This window comes from Plectropomus leopardus, chromosome 17 (genome assembly GCF_026936395.1).
Source record: "Plectropomus leopardus strain MGB_pleo_1.0 chromosome 17, ASM2693639v1, whole genome shotgun sequence".
Taxonomy (NCBI): Eukaryota; Metazoa; Chordata; class Actinopteri; order Perciformes; family Serranidae; genus Plectropomus; species Plectropomus leopardus.
Window position 1 is genome coordinate 32,364,176 of NC_142192.1, and position 23,399 is coordinate 32,387,574.

A 23,399-nucleotide genomic window follows, 5' to 3' on the forward strand; every position below is an offset into this window, starting at 1 on the left:
CACATTCACACCACGTTAGCTGGTTACTTAGTTTGCACCTTTATTTCAAACATGCCAAATAAAATAGGAGAGTAAATAAAATATGAGCACGAAAAACAACACCAGACATATTCAGTAAACAAACGTAAGAATTTTGTGTCTGAAAAAGAGTAGGAGGAACTCGATACACGTTTCACAAATGACGTCAATATTTAAAAAACTGAAGTGGAGCTACAGTCACAGCTTGACTAGGCCAGTTAATTCGGCTCCTGTCCTTGTCCCGGTATACAAGCACCGGAGGAAAATCCATGTCTTGGCTGAGATGTGACTTTTTTTATTTCAAATGAATATAAAAAACTACCTTTTCATGTTGTATGTCGCTCCTTATTGCTTAATTGTTCAAAACATGTCTGACCCGTTTTGCAGCACCCTTTCTCGCCTCGTAAATAACCAAAAGTCTCTTTCTCAAACCACCACGGGAGGAAATCAGTCAGACTAACAATAATTAAACCTTTGTGTAAATGCAAACATACTGTGTGTGACTGTTTGAGCAGCAACACTCAAAATGTTTGATGTGTAATGACAAATTTTACAAGATTAAAAAATAACTCCACCTTCTGGGAGGTCATTTGTACTTATTTGTTGTATTGCTTCCTGTTTCCCCTGTGACAGACAGACGCTGTAAGATCAAAACGCTCTAATGTCACAAACTCAAGGAATAGAAACATAACAGAGCAACAAATTACAATCAACCTTTAGCAAATGGCACCATTATTCAAAATCTGACAACTATTTGCTACAAAAAGGTCATTTTAGTCCCAGAAACTTATAGTGGAGCAGTAATTACTTGTGGGAGACTCTTTTTGAGCACCAAACCTTTCTGAAACAGCACACTGCTCAATGTTCTGTCACCGTGTGTTAATTCATTCGACCAAAACACTTAAAATACAGTTCTAACAAGAGCTCACAGCTCCCCATCAACGCCAACAAGACGGAAATCTGCATTACATAATTATCAGAATGAAGAATAAAGTACAATCAGTGTTTGGTCCAGATTCTTTAAAAATGATATAGTGAGCAAATACAAACGACCGTAGATGTCTGAGCTGAGCGAAGTGAAATGTCCATATGTGTGACTCACATGTGGATCATGCAGACTTAACCCCGCAGAACTTTGACATTATATTACTTTAACATCAGTCTTGTATGTGAGACCTGAGGCATCTCTAAAGTTTTGATTGTCATTTTAGATTAATTTTTGCAAATAAAAAAGTTACATTTTTAATATTCAAAGATAATTTCTTTAATTTGAACAATGTACTATGGGCAATTTGCATTTTTCATCAGTGAATTAAAGAGAAATAGAGTTTTTCATCTGTATATCTGAATAATAACGATCCTAGAATGGGCCCCTGTGGGACGCCACAAGGTAGTTTTTGGTTGAAACAGCAACCCTTATAAAACAAACTGTCTTCTGAAACTTACTTATTTAACCATTTGAATGCATGCTGTCTTTACATTTTTTAAATGTTATTTTTACCTGAGCTCCTTGTTGTCCAGCCTCGCCTTTCTGTCCTCTCTCTCCTGGAGCACCCTGCAGATAAAAGGTATACTTTGTTTTCTCATTGTATGTGTTTTGTTAATATATTATTAAAAATACTCAACAATATTGTTCCAAAAGTGTTTTCCTAAATGTACAGTAAGAATTTCATATGATTGTAAGAAAACTGTGATAGGAGATTTTATAATACACTCATTTTATAATGCAAGGACTTACTGGGGGTCCTATGATTGAGCGTCCACTGGGTCCCTGTGGTCCTTGGGGTCCCTGAGGTCCTGGGACACCTGTATCACCTACTGGACCAGTCGGGCCCTGGTGAAAGAAAGAGAAAGAGAGAGAGAAACAAAGAGTTAAAGATCTCGTGTTGGCACGCTTGCACAGCCTGATGTAAGGACACTGGTGTTAACTGGTCATGTCAAAGTCTCTCTACAATTCTACAATTTCATTTAGCAGACGCTTTTATCCAAAGCGACGTATAACACAAGCAAGAAGACAAACTGGTGTAATGTGTAATTCTTTTAACTATTTCAGGCTTCTTGATGTTTTGCTAAATGTTATGGTTTTATTGTATGACGCACTTTGTGTTACAGTTTTGCTTGTACGAAAAGTGCGATATAATTTAAGTCTGATTGATTGATTATAGTCTTTAATTAAGTTTATCTAAGTTTTGCTTGGACATGGCAGACTACATGTTGGTCCCTGACAAATCGCCGCTTGCTGTCTGTTGTGACTTCTGAGAGGCGCTACAGGCCGACTTCAAGGAACAAGGATGTAAACAAACAGTGGTGCCTGAAGTGGAGTGTGATACTGGCGCTCTCGTGTTTGGAGAAGCCAAAAAAGGAAGTAAAAACTGACTGTGAACTTTTCACAGTTTCACAGAAGTGGTAATCCCCAAGGCTGAAAAACGAAGCCAACACAGAAGTGGCGATCTAATAGCCATTTGAAACTGGCTCTAAAGAAATGAGTAAATCCCCAAACACCCTGATGTTATAATGCCCAGCCATAAAACCCAAATAAACATGTTTACAGCCCAGTACAAAAAAAACAAAACAGTTTTGGTCTCTGTGGCTAATTTAAACATTCATGCCAACTATAAAACTATAAAACTCCAGAAATACAACTGCCATTTTTTTTGGGACAGACATCGTAGATCTACTCGACACTCATCAGAGAGTTACTTTCTGTTGCCTCCTCGTAAAATCAGTGTGTTATTGAGCAATTATGGAATTAATTTCTGTTTTTTTAAAATTTTTATTTCTGAAAGTTATATAGCACATTTTCAAAAGGTTAACATCGTGTTTGTCTACATGAGGAATAGCGTAGATCATTTCATATGATAAACATTCTTGATGGTCTCGGAGATGTGAGCTGGATGTTGAACTATCTATGACTGCGTTACATTACAGCTTTTTAATTCACGTGTACACACTGATCCACGCACAGTCCTGTGGCTGCTCTGCGCTGCAGCCACAAACAAATGACAGTCGCGTTTTGAGAAAGTGTGAAGTTAAACAAATTGATGTTGGGTTTTAACTCTTCATCACGCTCAGCTTTGATATCTATTTTTCTGTAGGCTTGTGGTTACGTCTCACTCTTTAAGGCGATATTTCATATCAAGTTTAACATCTGAAAGTGTGAAATGATGGCGATAAGGAAATGACGTAAGTGCTGATAGCAGGATATGTCACATCTGCAGCGAGGACATTTTAATCAAAGTAAATGTTGCTTCAGGACGCCATGTTAAAAACCAGAGCATTTGAATGTTGTATCAGCTCATGCTCACTGTTTGATCCATTATTTTGTTTCTGTTATTTGACCTTGTTCTGAAAACAGTTGCTGTGCTACACATTTAAGAGGTTCAAACAGTTTTGTTATATTTTTTTGCAGACTATTGGTGTAACTACAGCAGCACCACAGACACTTCATCTGAATTCTGTGAAACACCTTTACGAGCTCTCGCATACCTGACAAACCACAGATCGCAAATAACAGCTTAAAAACTGTTAATCAGCGCACGTTTGTGCTTATCGGGAAAAATGTTTTTTTAAGAGCTCAAAGGAAGATTAAAAACATCGGCCAGTTAGTTGCAAAAAATGTGGCAGTGTGTGTGTGTGTGTGTGTTTTCCTGCTACTACTTCCTGAAGACTTTGTGTTGAACAGAGAGACAGACGCAGACAGCAGAGAGAGCAGCATCAGAATACAGCAAAGCTTCATATTTATGATTCAAAAATACAAACTAAAGAGAAGCACCTTGTGTTAGATAAATACAGCAACAGATCGACAGCAACGCGCTGCACTATACAGAAAATTCAGACTACTGTGAAGTGACAGCGACCTTTCTTCCACCTTAAAATGTCCTCCAACATTTATGAAGACCCAAATTTGACGATGAATGTGAAATACTGCAAAGGAGCCAGAGAGGAGAGCGGGGACAGAGAGGAGAGACTGGTGGACATCTACCAGAGTGTGGACTCAGACCAACACGTGTGTGCACAGGATCGAGGTACAGAGTTATGTAACATTTTTGAATCCTTACTAAATATTATTGCTAATATAGGAAATACATAAAATAAAATAAGGGGCTTCGTTATAAATGACACTTGTGCATGATTGTGGTAATATTGATTAGTTTTCTTTACAACTGAGATGCACATTTTACAACCTTAACAAAAGATAAACATACACCAAAGCATTTAATACTTATATAACATATTTTTATATTTTTGTATCTCTTTGATTTTTGTCCTGTAAAACACTTAAATCCCTGTAACATCAGCACGATGGTTTTTTAAGGGTGGCCTCACCTGTGCTCTCTCGCTGTGTGCACAGGGCCATAGCATCATGTGACCTATTGCAGTTTTTGGAAATTTGGCTTTAAAGACCACCTCATGCGAGTGTAAAAACTTTTTTTGTGATAAGTTGGAAGATATGTGAGCTAGCTGTCAGCTCAAGCTGAGGAGCTTTCTGCCGACGTATCAGGATCAGATATTTCCCTCTCTGAGGGTTGTTTCCTGTAAAGTAAATATCTTTGTTCTTGTCTGTTCAGACAGGTTGACTTAAATCAAAACATGTTGTCTGTGTCCTCTGCCTCTGCAGGAGCACACCCCAAAAAGCATTTTGCAGCGGTCCAGAGAAACCGTTTTAAACCCGCGGCACTGGTTCTGGGTCTGCTGTGTCTCCTGCTGGCAGCTGGAGTCACTGTGCTGTCTGTACTCTGTAAGGACCTTTTCTTTGTCGTAATGTCAAATCTGAGTGACTCAAAACCTCTATCAATGGATTTAATTTTAAGTCACCTCTATTTTTGTTTTTTACCAGATAGTTTAACGGCTTTGGAAAAAGTCCAGCTGCAGATCAGAAATGACGAGCTGCAGAGACGTTTTACCAACCTGAGCGACAGTTTCTGCCAGACAGAGAACCAGACAAAGGGGAACATCACAGGTGAGAAATGCTTAAAAAGGAACATTTGAGGTCTTGTGTATATTTGCCATTAAATTATTTGAAAGCTGTCGCTGAAACTCTGGATAAACAGAGTGGAGGAGATTTCGATGCAGCTGTTACTTCAAATCCACTGAGAGGAAAAGCTGGACAGAGAGCAGGAGGGACTGTCAGAGCAGAGGAGCAGATCTGGTGGTAATAAACGACAAAGCTGAACATGTGAGTGTCACAGGTTAGAGTTAAAGATCTAAGACTTTTTGGGGAACTCATTGAATACATTTCTCTCTAATTGTGGTCGTAAATCTCTCAGAACATGAAGCGTGTATTTATTACACAGAAACATTAGTGTATTAACAGAGGAATAATAATCTGCTCTTTTGCTACATTTTTAGGATTTTGTCAGTGAACATGTAGATTCCTGGATCGGCCTGCAGCCAGTGAAAGACCAGTGGGGAAATTCTTGGGAATGGCAATGGGTGGATAAATCAAATAAAAATTATTGGTGAGAACATTTTGGTTTCTTTTAATATCATCATATGTCAAACTCACTGTTTATGGCTATTAACTGGAAAAAATGTTTTTTTTTAAAAAATCTTGTTTTCATACAATGCTAGTATTTCTGAATAAATATAAATATAAATTAATATAAAATCTTCCTATGGATGAACTTGCCATCAGAGGAACATGATGTGTTTGGCGTTTAGCTGTTGGACTGAAAATAAAGATTAGTGTGTTTTTAATTAGTAAAAAATCTAAATCTGAAGAGCTGAATTTGACACGCTTTGTGCCAACACATTCAGAGGCTGAAGCACTGACGGCTCCGGGCGATGAACTCAGAGTCTACTGCTCGACCACATGGGGGCGCCATCATGTTTATATTGAGCCTCCTCCGAGCTGCCCTCTGAGCTGAACACATTCATTAAAAGACATAAAGAAAACACATATGAAGGTCCAGTGTAGTGTCAGTCCTGAATTCATTTTATGAGACCACAGCATCCATAATCTGAGATCAATAATGTTTTGTGGCTTTTATGTGAAACATTATAACGTTTGTTCGACAGGCCCTGGCAGCCAGAGGTGACGCCTAACCCTGTACACGGGGCTGCATCGACAACATACATTAATCTGGAGGGACTCTGGGATCAAACCAACGAGGGATCCAAACGATGGATCTGTGAGAGACGGATCTCTTCAGTCTGAAATGTGACATGCAGCTGTGTTGTTATGGGTTTGATTCTTGCTGAGGACCTTTACTCTCTTTATCATGAGCTCTTACTGCCCTCCCTTAAAAACATCTTAATAAAGACAAACATGAGAAAGTTAAATGTAAGACATTACTCAGAAGTGATAAATGGTGGATTTAAAAAAAAGCCGAAATGTTCATGACGTTAAAGAAAATAAAATCATATTGAAAGAAACACACAGTTAGACTTTTCTGCTACTCTTCGAGCCTGAACAGTGCAACAGGTGCAGCTAAAACTGTTCAGTTTGTCCTGAGTGTAACTAGAGGAAAAGTCACAGGGATCCAGAACGAAAACGGTTCATCCACTGTGGTGCACGGCAGTACCGTGTGAATTTCACAGAAATCTGCCCTTCACATCTTAGTGTCGTCAGGGTGCCAACACAAATGTTTTCAGAGAAATCCGGCCCACAGAGGTGAAAGTCTGGTGCTGTTTCATCATGGATTCACAGGCAGATGGTCTGATACCTTGTTCCAAGGCAACTTATCTGTTTTAATGCATCAGTTGTAAAATGTTCTCTTAACAAAATATGACAACTTGGTTAAAAAAACAGTTTTAGTTTAGGCAACAAACTGCTAAAAAGAACTGTACTAAAACTGGACAATGCATTCTACTGGCTGAAGTAAAGGAAACCACCAAGCTGGAGACGCTGGAGAGTCAAATGATTGAAAAGTTGAATGGGTTGTGTGTGTATCTTTATCATAAAGAGGTTACTATAAGGTTCTGTACTAGTGTCTAATAATTCCAGTGATACTAACCTTTTGCTGGACACGATGATCTATTCTAACCTTATGTAATGGAAAGAGAAATAATACTTATTTTCATATTATTATTTTATTATCATCTATAAAACATCTTTGGTGAGGTAAGGTAAGGTAAAGTATGGTAAAAGGAAAGGAAAGGTCAAAGATAAGGTAAGGAAAGGTCAAAGGTAAGGTAAGGTAAAGTAAGGTAAGCTAAGGTAAGGTAAGATAAGGTAAGGTGAAAGGTAAGGTAAGGTCAAAGATAAGGTAAGGTAAGGTCAAAGATAAGGTAAGGTTAGGTAAAGTAAGCTAAGGTAAGGCAAAGTAAGCTAAGGTAAGGTAAGGTAAGGTATGGTGAAAGGTAAGGTAAGGTCAAAGATAAGGTAAGGTAAGGTCAAAGATAAGGTATTCAAATTCATAAAAAATGACTTATTGCTGTTTAGTATCTTAGAAGAGAATGGACTGAACGGGTTTTTATACCGGTTTAATCTACGGTTCGGCAGTCCGAACCGTCGGCCTGAGGGCATCAGCTGAAACTCAGGGTTTGGGATGTGTGTTGGGTCGTTCACTTCTGCGCCTCCGTAAGCACAGACTCCTCACACAGAAGCTGAAGATAATGATATTCATTTTTCCAGACAATCTTCATGGCTGTTTGTATAAGTCCTGCGAGTTTCGTCTTCAGCTGTGGGACGGGGAGTCATATCATACCTGAATGCTATCTGATCACACTCTCTAAGACTGTTGCAATAAATACACGATTTTACTGTCAATACCACCAAGTCTGAGCCTCGCCAAAAATACATTTGATTACAGGGATTGGTAATCACAGAAACAGGAAAATCCATTGCTGATGCTTCACATCAGACTTTGAAAAGCCAAATACGGTTCCTAACCGTTTTTTAAAGCTTTTTCTTCCTCAGTTCTGAGTTTGGTCACATCTGGTTTTTATGACTCTGTTTTGAGGGTGTAACATCTGATAGCTTGAAATGATGGCTTTGACAAAATGGCGGCAGTGATGATAACCGACTATATTACATCTGCAGCACGGCCGTATCAGCCGAATTGTTGCTTCAGGATGAGATGTTAAAAATAGGACATTTTAAAACCATCTGTCAGTTCATGTTCATCGTTTGGCCCAAGATGTGCTGTTTCTATTCCATCATTTGACCCTGTTATATTCACAACGGTTGCCGTGCTACACAGTTCGGGGGTTTAAGCATAGTTTTCACCCCTTTCTAGTCTATTCTGTGACACAGCAGCACAGCAGACATTTTAACGTCATTATCTGCAAACAATCTGAATTCTGTGGACATTTTTCAGTGCTCTAGCAGAATTGACAAACCACAGATCACAAATCTCAAAAATGTAGCTCGGACATGTGTTTCCTGAAAATGTGAGGGTGTTATTCTGTCAACACTTCCTTAATGTGGTCGTTTGAACAGAGGGCCAGAGACAGAAACAGAGACAGCAGCATTGACTCCTGTAAAACTGACTTTTCACATGTTTTTCACCTTAAAATGGCTTCAAACATTTGTGAAAATTCAAATTTGACAAAGAATGTGAGATACTGCAGAGGAGCCAGAGAGGACGGCGGGGAGAGGGTGGACACTCTGGAGGACAACTACGAGAATGTGGACACGGACCATCGTGGTGATATTTCCACACAGGGTGGGGGTACGTAGGTATTAAAATTCTGTATAATCAATACATATTATTACTGTGTTTTTCTTTTCATGTGTGCTTTTCATGGGGTTTTCAGAGTGACACAAAAAAGTGACAAAATGGAAGAAGTATTTTCAAATCAGGTACTACGACAAAAATAAACAAATAAATTTAAAAAAACAGATGTAAGAACAGACATAAAATTAATCAATTCTTTAATAATGAATTATCACCAATATATGAGGAAATAGCAATATCGCAAATGTCAATCAATTTAATAAAGACAACAATACGAGACGATGGATGAGAACTTGAAATGTAAGTGAAAGATTATATTTTATTGGAAAATTAATCCACTCACTGTTTACTGGCTCTCGTTATTATAAAAAAAAAAATTTGGGGGGCATTTCCCTTGCAAATGCAACATTTTACATCCTCAGTCATTAAATAGGATCCTTAATGTCTTGGTTCTTGTCTGTTCAGACGAGCTGCCTCAATGAAAATGTGTTCTCTGTGTACACAGGAGCACATACTCAAAGGCGTCTCGCAGCTGTGCAAAGAAACCCTTTAAGAACTGCTGCTCTGGTCCTGGGCCCCCTGCTGGTAGCTGGAGTCGTTGTCCTGTTCAGACTCTGTGAGGACTTTGTCCTTGTTTTAATGTCATCTCTCAAATCACTCAAAACCTTGATCAGTGGGTATGATTTTAACTTACTGTGCTGTTTGTTTTTGGTTTTAACCAGATAGTTCAGCCATTGTGAAATACAACCAGCTCAGCAGCAGTTATGACGAGCTGCAGAGACGTTATACCAACCTGAGTGACAGTTTCTGCCAGACAGAGGACCAGACAAAGGGGAACATCACAGGTGAGAAATACTTAAAAAGGAACATTTGAGGTCTTGTGTATATTTGCCATTAAATTATTTGAAAGCTGTCGCTGAAACTCTGGATAAACAGAGTGGAGGAGATTTCGATGCAGATGTTACTTCAAATCCACTGAGAGGAAAAGCTGGACAGAGAGCAGGAGGGACTGTCAGAGCAGAGGAGCAGATCTGGTGGTAATAAACGACAAAGCTGAACATGTGAGTGTCTACTGACATGTTTACATCTGCGTATGTACAGCATGTCTACTTTTTGCATGACATAAGTTTCTGTACAAGCTTATTTTATGAGTGTAGGTGTGCGCGATTATATTTGGGTTTATACTGCTTTTGGAAATTCCTGTCAGACAAAGAAACCCCTGTTATTGAGTATTTTCAGTTATAATGTAATTCTTCTAATCTAATATTATTATAATAATTATAATCTCTTAGTTTTTACTCCAAAAGCAAGTGTCTGATATTACTAGGTAGGTTGTAGATTAAGTATTGTTTGTTAATTCTTATTCCTCTTATTAAACAGAATTGAACACTTTAACATTTAAAAGAACAAGTCTGAACGCGGCTCCCTCATATTACACACTGCTTTAGTACAGTAGCAACTTCTAACAATCACTTTTATTGATCCTTAAGATTGGGACAGAAACTTCCTGTACAAACATTGTATAAATTATTTGCAACAACAAGACGATTATATTGTGGTGTTTCTTTTTCATTGCTACTTCCCCTGGAGGACTTCTTTCTTCCAGAAATGGTCAGAACATGAAGCGTGTATTTATTACACAGAAACATTAGTGTATTAACAGAGGAATAATAATCTGCTCTTTTGCTACATTTTTAGGATTTTGTCAGTGAACATGTAGATTCCTGGATCGGCCTGCAGCCAGTGAAAGACCAGTGGGGAAAGGCTTGGGAATGGCAATGGGTGGATAAATCAAATACAAATTATTGGTGAGAACATTTTGGTTTCTTTTAATATCATCATATGTCAAACTCACTGTTTATGGCTATTAACTGGAAAAAATGTTTTTTTTTTTAAAAAATCTTGTTTTCATACAATGCTAGTATTTCTGAATAAATATAAATATAAATTAATATAAAATCTTCCTATGGATGAACTTGCCATCAGAGGAACATGATGTGTTTGGCGTTTAGCTGTTGGGCTGAAAATAAAGATTAGTGTGTATTTAATCAGTAAAAAAATCTAAATCTGAAGAGCTGAATTTGACACGCTTTGTGCCAACACATTCAGAGGCTGAAGCACTGACGGCTCCGGGCGATGAACTCAGAGTCTACTGCTCGACCACATGGGGGCGCCATCATGTTTATATTGAGCCTCCTCCGAGCTGCCCTCTGAGCTGAACACATTCATTAAAAGACATAAAGAAAACACATATGAAGGTCCAGTGTAGTGTCAGTCCTGAATTCATTTTATGAGACCACAGCATCCATAATCTGAGATCAATAATGTTTTGTGGCTTTTATGTGAAACATTATAACGTTTGTTCGACAGGCCCTGGCAGCCAGAGGTGACGCCTAACCCTGTACACGGGGCTGCATCGACAGCATACATTAATCTGAAGGGACCCTGGGATCAAACCAACGAGGGATCCAAACGATGGATCTGTGAGAGACGGATCTGTTCAGTCTGACATGTGACATGCAGCTGTGTTGTTATGGGTTTGATTCTTGCTGAGGACCTTTACTCTCTTTATCATGAGCTCTTACTGCCCTCCCTTAAAAACATCTTAATAAAGACAAACATGAGAAAGTTAAATGTAAGACATTACTCGTGTGTGAAACATGGTTGACTACAAAAAGGCAGAAATCTTCATGATAATAAAGAAAACAAAATAATATTCAAAGAAAAACACAGACTTCTAAATTTCACAGCAATCTGCCCTTTACTGCTGAACGAGACGAGGCAGGTCGACATAAATATTGGACTATTTGTTCTGTCTTTAACCAAACAGAGTTTGACAGCTTGAAAGAGGTCCAGTGTGACGGTGACATTCACGTAATCAGATCACGACGGATCGGAAATGTGCAACATTTTGCTGATGCTTGATATCAAACAAAGCAGGAGACTGTCTCACATTAAGTTACTGTTGGCTGTAAATTCACCACCTTTACACAGAAAGCAGTAGATAACGTTATCTCAGAGCCTTGTGGGACAGAGCCTGGTCTCCAGGCAGCTGCCTGTATTAGACAGCAGACTACAGTGAGGAGCGCTCACTCTAAAGCTAACTCTGGGGACCAAAACATCCCAAGAAGTACACTGCATACCAACAAAAAAAACAAAAAAACCAAAAACTTGACTTGAAGCAATCTCTATTTTTGTGATTGATGATACAAATCTTATGACTTTGTGGGGGAGCACTACCCATAACATTTTAGTTTTCTGTGTGTCATCACAATCATTTTCAGGGCAGTCTGGCCCACAGTGGTAAAAGTCTTCATTGTAAAGTCATGGATTAAAAGACAAACAGTCTAAAACTGTATTTCAAAGCAGAATATCTGTTTCAACTCATTCACTGTCACATTTTCACTTGACTTAACAGGAAAACATGGTTTCTTTGACAGAAATAAATGAGAAGGCCACATTTCCTGTTTTGGCCAAACTGCTGCTGTGTGTTTGTGTACGTGTGTGTATGTAGCGTTAAACCAAGGTGTGAAGAAATATGGGCAGATTTATTACTGCGTGTATTTTATTGGTGCCCACAGAAAACTCTCACCATTCTTTAACTAAGTTTATTTTCTTTTACGATTTACAACCATGAATTTAAAGTTTCCTAAATCCAAATACTTAAATAAAGTAAGTAAGTAAGTAAGTGTGTGTGGGTGTGTGTGCGTGTGTGTGTGTGTGTGTGTGTGTGTGTGTGTGTGTGTGTGTGGGTGTGTGTGTGTGTGTGGGTGCGTACACTAGTACTTCCTTTTTGTTCGTCTCTGAAACCAGACAAAAGCCGGGCAGCAGCATTAGTGTCTCGTATAACATCATTGAATATTCTGGCACAGAAAGTACTGCATACTTTACCAGTACACATTAAAGTTTACCAGCAGCATAGTAACAGATCAACACAGCGCTGTTAGCAGTGCATCAAAAGTCCTCTAAAAATGTCCTCAGAAATTTATGCCAAACCAGATTTATCAAAGAAAGTGAGATACATCAGGGATGTGCAGGAGGACAAAATAGACTGGGAGGAAAGAGAGGTGGATATCTACGAGAGTACGGACACTATCGGAGATGATCACGCCGATATTCAGTCACACAAAGAAGGTGAGTGAAAAATGATACAGCCCAATGACCAGTGTAAATGTTGGCATTGTACATTTCTGCAAACCACGGATACATGACATTTGTACCGTATTATGTTATGTGATTAAATTTTCCGTTTTTATTGTTTCAACAACGCTGTGCATGTGGTTAGTTGTGGGCATAAAAAATGTTGAGGAAGAGAACATGTTTGGGCTGGTTTTGGTGGTGCAACCTGGCAAAAACCGAGCTACATATTGATAAACTACCCCTTTTTGTGGTTCCATCCTGACTGTAAATGCAGCAATTTCTCCGTAGAAAACATTGGTATGATATATATGAAACATACAAATGTGACTTCAGATCCGTACAATGCCAACATCTTCTTCTTAGTGACTTCTGACTGGGCTGAAATATTGTATATCAATACATCGTAAGTCATTTTGCTAATTTGTTTGTGCGGGTGTACTTTTAACACTAAGTTAAACTTGTTAGACTGATTTTTTTCAGTCCCAGGGAACTGTAGCCCATGTATGTGTCTTTTTATAGGCCTACATGTACAGTGTAAGTGTTGAAGTTTGGATAATGTTCTGCTTGAGTACCTCTCTGAGTTTATGACTCATGTTGCTTTTCTAAAACACAAACTGGAAGCCATTTTTCATTGTGCATCATTTGTCATAATTCTGTCTTACAGTATCATTTAACTGACAAATTTCATTTCTGAGATCTGAGGCATTAATTCTGGTAAAGACAGTTTATAAAAGTGCAAAGAGAAACCACGCAGGAAAGGAAAAGGAGAAGTGCAGCATTAGAAGGTCTGCTGAATATAATTATTGATGCAGAGAGGAGAAAGATTGTGAGAGAGATTGAAGAGGGGAAGATGCTAAGTCACTGTAACGCAGCTTAATGTTGAGTCAGCTGGGCAATTCAGACATTTCAGATGAGGTCAAATTTGTTTTACTTGGTTAGTATTAGAATAGTACTTGGTTTTGAGTGTTCAAATGACTTCTTTAAAATGTGACAGAGATGTTGTGGTGACCCACATTATAGAAATGTTACGTAGACATTCACCAGACTGCTGCTTCTTTGATTAGCAGAGTCCAGATTTGACAGAAGGGGATTCTGGGAGATGGAGGAGAGAGCTTTGTTGTAGTCTTCCTGCCGGTTGACTGTGCGTTTGTCCTGAGCATGTGTTGTTGTTGTGAGAGTAAACAGATTTGATGTGACTCAGTCTCTTTGTCTCGTCACTCCCACACTCCCAAAATGTCACCCAACCAAAGCAGTGAAGCTGCTGAGTAAAATGTTATCGAAACAGGGGAATGACAGAAACTGAGTGAAAAATATAATCTTTGTCTTCATGAACCCACTCCGTGTTTTAGGACTGCACACTGAGAAGCACTCTCCGACCGTCCAAAGGAGGACTTTCAGGATTGCTGCATACTGTTTTGGAGTGCTGTGCTTTCTGATGATAACTGGAATCATCCTCTCATCCATACTATGTAAGAGAAAATTCAACACCACACAACCACCACATACTGAAACAGTATTCACTGATGCACTCTAATGGTGAGGAGCATCAGCCTCATGCTTTAAGGGAGAGATTCGTATCTTTCTGTAAGTCTTAATACAAAACTAACATGACATACATTTGCTGACAAAGTAACCGGTCTTTGTAACCATTCCCACTGTTCATACTGCCCGTTCAGCACTCCCATTCTCACACAAGAAAATGTAAGAACTAGAAGTATTGCCACGTGGTTGTACGCTCCCATGCGAGAATGAGATGAATGCAAGGTCACAGTGACCTTGACCTATGACCACCAAATTCTAACCTGTGCAGTGTTAAGACTAAGTAACCGTTGCTAAATTTCAAGAAACTCCCTAAAAGCGCTGAAGAGATATCATGTTCATAGGAATAAGTTGGATGCAAGGTCACACCTTGACCTTTGACCAATGACCACTGAGACCTAACTAGTTCATCCTTGAGTCTAAGTGAATGTTTGTGCCAAATTTAGAAAAAAAAAAAAACAAAAATCCTCAAGGTGTATTTGAGATATGGTGTTCAGAAATCAGAAATTCAGTTGAATACCAAAATCACATCAGTTCATCCTTGAGTCCAAGTGAACGTTTGTGCTGTGTACTTGAGATATGGCGTTCAAGAATGGGATGGAGGGATGGACAACCCCCCCAAAAGAAAAAATAAAATAAAAGAAGAGGGACAAAATTGACGGTTTTCTTTCTGCACTAACATTCAGCTGAAGCTGATATGAGTGAAATGAAGTGGTCCCAGTGTTGCTGTTGGTTTGGTGTCCCAGCAGCAAACCAACACGCAACTACCAGGACATCCTTTTCACCACAGCTCAGCAAGAAAACACTGTTCTTCTCTTCTCTTATTTTTCAGTCACTTTGGGACATCATCATCTGCAGAGCAGGTATGAGGAACTGAGTAGCAACTACAGCTGGCTCCACAAACTAATGTCAAGTAAGAACAATTTCAAAATATCATGATATACAGGATCCACTGCCCACTGCGCACAAATATTTCCATACTGTCTTACATGTATCTATTGTTTTCTCAAGACTTAACATTCAACTATACTAAGTTACAAAACAGTTACCAAACACTGAGCAGAAATCAGTGCAAGTTACAGGATGAAGTGAAGCAGCTGAACGACACAATTAAAGGTGAGAGTTTGAAAACTAACAGCAAACGCCTGTAAGATAAAAACTCACATAATATAAGTTGACTGTCTTCACTTTTGACTACAATTGTTTCAAGCCGTTGAACAATTTTGCTACAGACAGAAAGTCACAGAAAGTATGATACAAAACAGTGAAACAAGTGAAAAATTGAAATAAATACAGAGGAAATAACCCAAAAGAAACATGGAAGGCAAGACAGAGCTTTAGCTAAACTGCCAAACTGCAAGTTTTATCACTTTGACACTGAATGACATGAAATCTATCTTTGAAACACTTGTTCAACATAAAGGTAAATGGTGTCCTGATGGATGGAGGAGATTTGGGTGCAGTTGTTACTTTAAATCTGATGAGAAGGAAAGTTGGGAAGGAAGCAGAGGTTACTGTCGGCAGAGAGGAGCAGATCTGGTGGTTATAAACAGCAAAGAGGAACAGGTGAGTGTGTTTGTTTCACCGTCAGTGATCACAGATGTAACAGCCAGAGATCTGTTACGTCTGTTTTTAGCCTGATGAAAATTAAAGATTTGAATAAACATGAAATAACGTTGATATAATAGTAGCACCAGATGGTCTGATCTCAGGTTTTTCATCAGCCATGTTTAAGTAAAAGACAATAACAGAGATAAGAGAAACTGCAGAAACCTTTTCATGAGTACGAAGACCTCTGCAATCATCAAAATCGAAGAGCTAAAGACTGTATGTTTATATTTATACATCAATGAAGACGACTTAAATTGTTTAAACAAACCATGAAAATATGTTTACGTGTTTACTTTTCTTTTTAAAATGCTTTCTGATAAAACTAAAAATGAACTTGTACGTGTATTCACCATCATGCTGTTGTGTTCAGTCCTCAGTGTGTAGTGCACAAGAGTGGATCCCTCATCTGTGTGTTATGGATGATTTTTGTCTCTTGTCTACTAGAAGTTTGTCACTGAGCTGAATGTGGACGGAGAGTCCTGGATTGGACTAAAACAAAGAGACAGTGGTTATAAATGGGAATGGGTGGACACATCACCTCTGACAGACATGTGAGACATCTTAATTTAAGTATTTTTTATTTCAGTCACATTTCCACTAAAGTTACTGTTTGTCAGTAAAATAAGGAAATCAAACTATTTTTTTTTACAAAAAAAGTTTTAGCAATGACGAGTTATATAAAGTGCAATCCCTTAAATAACTGAAAACAGAGATGGAAGTGCTGAACAGAGATGAATTCTTTCATTGGCAGCTTTTACAGATTACATCAGTTTACAAAACTAAACAAGTTACTAAAATTAATTTATTGATTACAGATAACATAAATATTTGGAGTGAACTTTAATAGTTTGTTACATTGATAATAATCACAAGTTAAGGCCCTGTTCAAAGGACTTTTGAATTGTCTTACAGATTCTGGGCACAAGGACTGCCAGAAAATTACGACTACAGGATGGCTGCAACATGCTGCAACCAACAAGGAGAATGGAGACAAGACTACTATTATAATTATTATAAGAAGAACTGGATCTGTGAGAAAAAGATGTTTTGTGGTCTGTGATGAATGTGGGTGGTGTTGGAACAGCTTTGCCAAATCAGACCAATTTTCATTTACATTTGTTGAAGTGTTTTTTCTGTTACATGCTGAATAACCTGGATCACAGAGATGTTGCTCCTCTGCCCTTCATACTGCAAAAACTACAAGTCATCCATACATCTACGTTTGCTTTTATTCTGTAGTCCTGCAGGAATTATTACAATAACAGTTAATAAAAAGATGGAAACGCAGGTTATCTTTACTTTGGTTCACGTAGTTGATGAATATTTTTGTATGTGTTGAGTGAAGGTTGTTCCTGTTTCCTTTGATACATCTCGCTTCATGTCATTAACCCACATTAAATACTGGCTTTGACTTTAATAAATATTTTTATCTCATATAACGTTTGACAATTTTAAATGTCTCATATCTGGGTTAAATTTAGATGCAATCTGATAAGCTTCAGTTGGCATTAACCAGTCCGTTAGCCACGACAGTCTAATTACAATCAGTCTCTGTTTTCCTGAGTAAATCAGGGTCAGTACAGCTCCAGTCCAGAGGGTGGCGGTAATGCACCTGATGATGCAACTGCCAAAAAGAGCCACAAGAGAAATGACCTGTGCATTTAAGCTCTAGTTCCAACAACAACAGTTTTAGATAACTAGCCAATACTAAACTCATATGCACACACTAATACACATGGAAGACCTGAACAGATGGACCACATGTGAGATTAAAGTGTTATCATCTAAATCTAAAGTCCTCTGCACAGCAGTCTCAAGTAGGCAAATGCTGGGAGAGAGCAGGCAACACAAACGAAACAATAACAGCCCCAAAATACATATAATCCAAACGTGTATACTTCACAGAGAAGAAGTTATCTCATACAGTATTTTTCATGATAAATAGCCTGTTCTAAAATTCAAAGAAAAGTTTTGCTGTCTCTCACAGATGATTCAGTGGTCGCACTGAAAAGAATCAAATAAAAGAGTTCAAGCGTTCAACTCGCTGGAGACGTCGCACAACACAGCTGATGACTTTTTCAGTTTTACTTGAGCTGTTACTTTAGTCATCATCATAAGGGACACACCTGGTAGGAGTCACATCAACAGGTCACTTATTAATGCAGTTACAGCTTGAAGGAGGAAAAGATTTGAATGTTTTTAGGAGAGACAGATACCTCCGATGTTGAATCAGATTTCTCTTCATCGTGATGCCTGCTTGCATTAACACTTAAGTTCTTTGCTTTGAAAAAGCTATCAAATCAGCCCAAAATGTGTGTGTCGGCCGAGGCGTACATGGATTCATGTGTTTTAGTTGCATAATGGTAACCAAACCTGAACTACAACGCAGTTGTCATGCATGGATACGGTATCACCAGACTTTTAGGAGTCTTGTCATCGAATGTCATCAGTGTTTTACAGAGCTGTTCAATATCAATATCAATATCTGAGTGACGCTGTACAACTTCTCCTCTGGTGATAACATCCCAGTAACCATGGCGATGGATGTTCAAAACATCAGCAGCTTCATTTCTATTGCAGCCACCGCACTAGCCGTCATTATTTCCAATTCAAGGCCACGTAGGCGTGTTAGGTGAGCGATCACATAACACATAAAAAAACCCAGATAAAACACATAAAAATCCAAAAATGTGTTTCCATTACAATTTTGTGAAAATATGGCTTTTTCAAATTGCCTTAATAGTACCTCATGCTAGTGTAAAAACCTTTTTTGTGATAAATGGTATGTTTTTTTTTAATTGACATGTTTCAGTAAGGCGGATCTTATATTAGCAATTTAAATTTTCACATTTCGGGGGTTAATGGAGACCTGCCTACTGACTGAGGCTGTAAATTAAGGGAAGGGAACACATTACTGTTTGTCTCACAAATATAATTATTAACTGGTGTTCATGGAAAGATCCTAGAAAGATGACACATTTAACACTTACTACACATTCAGCGGTGCTTCACACATACTGTATGTTTCATAGATTTCATCATGGCTTTATCTCTGACAGGATTAACATTGGTCACCCATGTCAGATCTTCATTTTGGGCTTCTTCCCACTGTTTAGGGTCTATTATCAACCCTCTGTATGTTACTAATTGCGCACGTAGCAGAGCTTCATCCTAACCAGCTGAACTTCAGGTAATTCTCACATTCTCACTGTGTGTCAGTAAGGAAGATTTTCTATCATGTTTTCTATGAAATACTAACTGTTGCATATAAAAGTTGTCATTCTAGTTCCTCAACCACACATACTATAAATAATTGTCCTTTGTCATCACATTTCCTGTGTCAGAGACAAGTGTGTATGCAGGCATGTACAAAACCTTAAATGGCCTTTATGTCAAAGTAAGAAAACAAAGAAAGGCAGTTTTTATTCTCAACTTCAAATATATTTTCAGACAGTTTATCTGAAGGTTTTCATGATTACAATGACTGAATGACTGAATACTTTCATTTCAGTCAAGTTTAAGTAAAGTGGGACTTTTCATCTGCCATTAATAAACGTGTTCACGTGCGCATGTGTGTCAGCGGGCTGTCCTGATGTCACTTCCTGTGTTGACGACTGCTCAGCTCAAAGACAAACAGTTAAAGCAGAAAAGGTTCAGTTCAGTCTCTCAACATGTCTGCTGATTCTCCTGCTGCTCCAGATCTGAGCCTGAATGTCAGATACACCAGAAAAGTCCAAGAGAACAGAGAAGAGGAGGAAGAGGAGCAGGTGGAGATCTCAGAGGATGAAGAGCACCAGGCTGATCTCAGGTCACACGAAGCCAGTAAGTCTGAAATAATAAAGCTATAAACAGGACGGTACTGCCAGTTTTTGTGCGGCTCGATGTCAACTAGATAATGAGTGATAATTCAAAACGGATAGAGTGACAACAGCTTAACTAAAAGTCTAAAGTTCAAAAAGGCCAATTTAAACCTCTAACAAGAATAATAAAGCATGCTCTCTATATATTTTGCCTCTGTAGATCCACACACTCACAACAACCCTGTAGCTGTGAAGAGAAGGTGTTTCAGTGCTGCTACAGTGACTCTGGGAGTGATGTATCTTCTGATAATTGCTGGACTCTACACTCGCTGTGAGGACTGAAGTTTTTAATCCAAGCTTTCATATTTTAGGTCCCTCTCTGTTTCTAAAATGTCATGCTTGGAGATTTATTCTGTTAGATAATAAAAAGGGCAGATGTCTATATGTTATATCAGCACTTCATGTGACTTTTTTTGTCTGATTCGTGGTGTCTTGTCAATCTTTGTTTTTTTTTAGGAAGAACAGTAAGATCATACTGCTGTCGTTCAGTGTAGAAGATAAGAGAGCATTTCATTTCATAAACATACATATTAACCTGTAAAGTTAATTCTTTCAGTGAACATGTGGCATGCAAATCCATTTTGAGCACAATTTCCTGTTTGTTTCCTGTTCACACTTATTACTTCAGGTAGCGAGTCAGTTATCCATAGTAACGACATGCCAACATACTTGGCAGGTAAAGGACAGATACGCATAAAAACTAAATTCCAGTTAGAAATAGTGAGAGTGGCAGTAATTTAATTCTGTTTTTGATGTAACGAATGATTCGGTGCTGTTGGTTTGGGTCTTATTTGTGGCGTTTCTCACTAGATATTTCAGTTACTTTGGAAAAAGACGAGTTGAAGACCAGATACGACCAACTGAACAACAGCTACAGCCAGCTCCAAGAACTGATGTCAAGTAAGAACAATTTGAAAATCCACCAATTCACAGGTCTTACTTCAAACTGCTTACTGAGCATAAATATTTTCATAGTCTTACTTTCATCTAATACTGTTTTTCTCAATACGTGGCAGTCGACTACAGTCAGTTACAGAGCAGCTACAAAATACTGAGAGAAAATCACAGCCAGTTACAGGAAGAAGTGAAGCAGCTGAGGGACAAAATTGAAGGTGAGAAAAGTTTAAAAACTAGAAGCAAACTCCTGAATTATACAAATGTACGTAATATTACTTGCCTACATTTACTTTTAATTGGAATTATTTCATGCTGATGAAGGTTTCTGTTACTTAAACTTTTTTTGTTATAAACAGAAAGTGACAAATGTGATGAAAAACCTGAGTGAAAAATATAAAAGTATTTACAGAGTTACCAAACTGAAAGTGAAAAGGTGATGGGCGGCTTTAACTGAACACTGAGAGTAAAGTTTTATCACTTTGACACTGAATGACATGAAATCTATCTTTGAAACACTTGTTTAACATGAAGGTAAATGGTGTCCTGATGGATGGAGGAGATTTGGAGGCAGTTGTTACTTTAAATCTGATGAGAAGGAAAGTTGGGAAGGAAGCAGAGATTACTGTCAGCAGAGAGGAGCAGATCTGGTGGTTATAAACAGCAAAGAGGAACAGGTGAGTGTGTTTGTTTCACCGTCAGTGATCACAGATGTAACAGCCAGCGATCTGTTACGTCTGTTTTTAGCCTGATGAAAATTAAAGATTTGAATAAACATGAAATAAAGTTGATATAACAGTAGCACCAGATGGTCTGATCTCAGGTTTTTCATCAGCCATGTTTAAGTAAAAGACAATAACAGAGATAAGAGAAACTGCAGAAACCTTTTCATGAGTACGAAGACCTCTGCAATCATCAAAATCGAAGAGCTAAAGACTGTATGTTTATATTTATACATCAATGAAGACGACTTAAATTGTTTAAACAAACCATGAAAATATGTTTACGTGTTTACTTTTCTTTTTAAAATGCTTTCTGATAAAACTAAAAATGAACTTGTACGTGTATTCACCATCATGCTGTTGTGTTCAGTCCTCAGTGTGTAGTGCACAAGAGTGGATCCCTCGTCTGTGTGTTATGGCTGATTTTTGTCTCTTGTCTACTAGAAGTTTGTCACTGAGCTGAGTGTGGACGGAGAGTCCTGGATTGGACTACAACTAAAATGGACAGAAGGGGAACATGCTAAATGGGAATGGGTGGACACATCACCTCTGACAGAAATGTGAGACAAATGAAAGTTTTTTGTTTCCGTCAAAATTCCACCATTGTTATTGTTTGTCACTGAAATAAGAAAATCAAAAATCTTTTTAAAGTTGTACCAACATCGAGTTATAAAGTGCAATCCCTTAAAAACTGAAAACAGAAGGATGGAAGTGTTTAACAAGGCCTTATTCCGTCATTGGCAGCCTTTACAGATGACACCAATTTACAAAACTAAATAAAAAAAATACTAAAAATCAATTTATAGATTAAAGAGAACACAAATATTAAAAGTGAATTTTAACATCTATCATAAATTGTCAATAATCCCAAGTTTCAGCCCCGTTAAAATGAATTTTTTTTGTCTGACAGGTTCTGGGCACCAGGACTGCCTGAGTATAGTTTATACCGACAGGCTGTAACATGCTGCAATCAACAAGGACAATGGACGCAAAGCCTGTACGACACTCATCAGAACTGGATCTGTGAGAAATAGATGTTTTGTGTTGTTTGATGAAGGTGGAGGGTGTTGGGATCAACTTTGCAAAATTACACCAATTTACAATTTTACTTTTTATCTCATTATTCTGTCTTGCATGCTTCATAACCTGGAATATATACATTTTGTTCGCCTGCTCTTTATAACGCAGTCTTTTTTTTTTTTTTATTCTTTTTTATTAAACCACAGTCACAATGAACAACACATCCTGAGAAAGTCACAATAACGCACAGTCTTATCAGAATTCATCCCTACATGAGCTTGCAGTCCTGAAGGAATTACCCAATTACACAATAGTGTGTTGTCTTCACTTTGGTTTAAATAGTTGATGAATATGTTTATATAACAAGTGAGTTTGTTTAATGTGTTTCCTTAAATACACCTGCAGTCACCAGCTGCTGGTGTTCACCTGCTAGTGTGAGGCTTCATGTCACTAGTGCGTCATTAAATGGTGACTTTGGCCATGACAAGAGTATTCCCTAAATCTAATACTTGTCATGTTAAGTGTCTTATATCTGGATTAAAGCCAGTTCCTACCAGTGAGCACATAGCTAGAGCATCATGTGACCTATGAACACCAAAAAAAAGTTTACATTGCAGTTTTGTAAAATATGGCTTTTTGAAATTGCCTGAAATACCACCTGATGTAAGTGTAATTTTTTTTGCGATAAATGAGTTTTTTTGGAGGAACCCCCGCATTTTGGGGTTAATGGAAACCCCGCCTCCTGACTGTAACTGTAAATTAAGGGAAGGGAACTCATTACTGTTTGTCTCACAAATATAATTATTAACTGGTGTTCATGTAAAGATCCTAGAAAGATGACACATTTAACACTTACTACACATTCAGCAGTGCTTCACACATACTGTATGTTTCATAGATTTTGTCATGGCTTTATTTTTGACAGGATTAACATCAGTAACTCAGCTCAGATCTTAAAAACTGTTCAGGATCTA

The 23,399-nt window shown here is 38.1% G+C and overlaps 4 protein-coding genes across 9 annotated transcripts in view; 3 read left to right on the forward strand and 1 right to left on the reverse strand.

The window, feature by feature from the left end:
* The window catches only part of LOC121957675 (collagen alpha-1(XIV) chain-like), a 211,820-nt gene that overhangs the window by 13,085 nt on the left and 175,336 nt on the right, over positions 1-23,399 (reverse strand). For all 3 annotated transcript variants that reach the window (XM_042506398.2, XM_088090334.1, XM_088090332.1), the window contains exons 39-40: positions 1,757-1,852; positions 1,520-1,573 (exon numbers count right to left, since the gene is read on the reverse strand). In XM_042506398.2, coding sequence (XP_042362332.2) covers positions 1,520-1,573; positions 1,757-1,852 — 150 coding nt within the window. The remainder of the gene's footprint in view (positions 1-1,519; positions 1,574-1,756; positions 1,853-23,399) is intronic.
* LOC121957680 (natural killer cells antigen CD94-like) lies at positions 3,676-6,397 on the forward strand. The gene is made up of 6 exons (XM_042506414.2): positions 3,676-4,043; positions 4,637-4,756; positions 4,856-4,978; positions 5,070-5,194; positions 5,368-5,477; positions 6,037-6,397. Exons 1-6 carry the CDS (start codon positions 3,893-3,895, stop codon positions 6,173-6,175), a joined length of 768 nt encoding a protein of 255 aa, XP_042362348.2. The 5' UTR covers positions 3,676-3,892; the 3' UTR covers positions 6,176-6,397.
* On the forward strand, positions 8,395-12,122 carry LOC121957678 (C-type lectin domain family 6 member A-like). The gene is made up of 6 exons (XM_042506407.2): positions 8,395-8,633; positions 9,145-9,255; positions 9,362-9,484; positions 9,576-9,700; positions 10,338-10,447; positions 11,010-12,122. Exons 1-6 carry the CDS (start codon positions 8,477-8,479, stop codon positions 11,146-11,148), a joined length of 765 nt encoding a protein of 254 aa, XP_042362341.2. The 5' UTR covers positions 8,395-8,476; the 3' UTR covers positions 11,149-12,122.
* Positions 12,435-23,393, forward strand: LOC121939535 (CD209 antigen-like protein C). 4 transcript variants are annotated; one of them, XM_042506404.2, is made up of 7 exons: positions 12,435-12,773; positions 14,129-14,248; positions 15,151-15,231; positions 15,330-15,434; positions 15,742-15,884; positions 16,377-16,480; positions 16,842-17,368. In XM_042506404.2, exons 1-7 carry the CDS (start codon positions 12,611-12,613, stop codon positions 16,987-16,989), a joined length of 864 nt encoding a protein of 287 aa, XP_042362338.2. In that variant the 5' UTR covers positions 12,435-12,610; the 3' UTR covers positions 16,990-17,368. The 4 variants fall into 4 exon arrangements, with proteins under 4 accessions (XP_042362338.2, XP_042362340.2, XP_042362337.2 ...); XM_042506403.2 differs by having other exon boundaries at positions 12,438-12,773; positions 16,374-16,480; XM_042506400.2 differs by lacking the exons at positions 12,435-12,773; positions 14,129-14,248; positions 15,151-15,231; ... (2 more) ...; positions 16,377-16,480; positions 16,842-17,368 and adding exons at positions 19,508-19,751; positions 19,950-20,060; positions 20,600-20,689; ... (2 more) ...; positions 21,850-21,965; positions 22,316-23,393.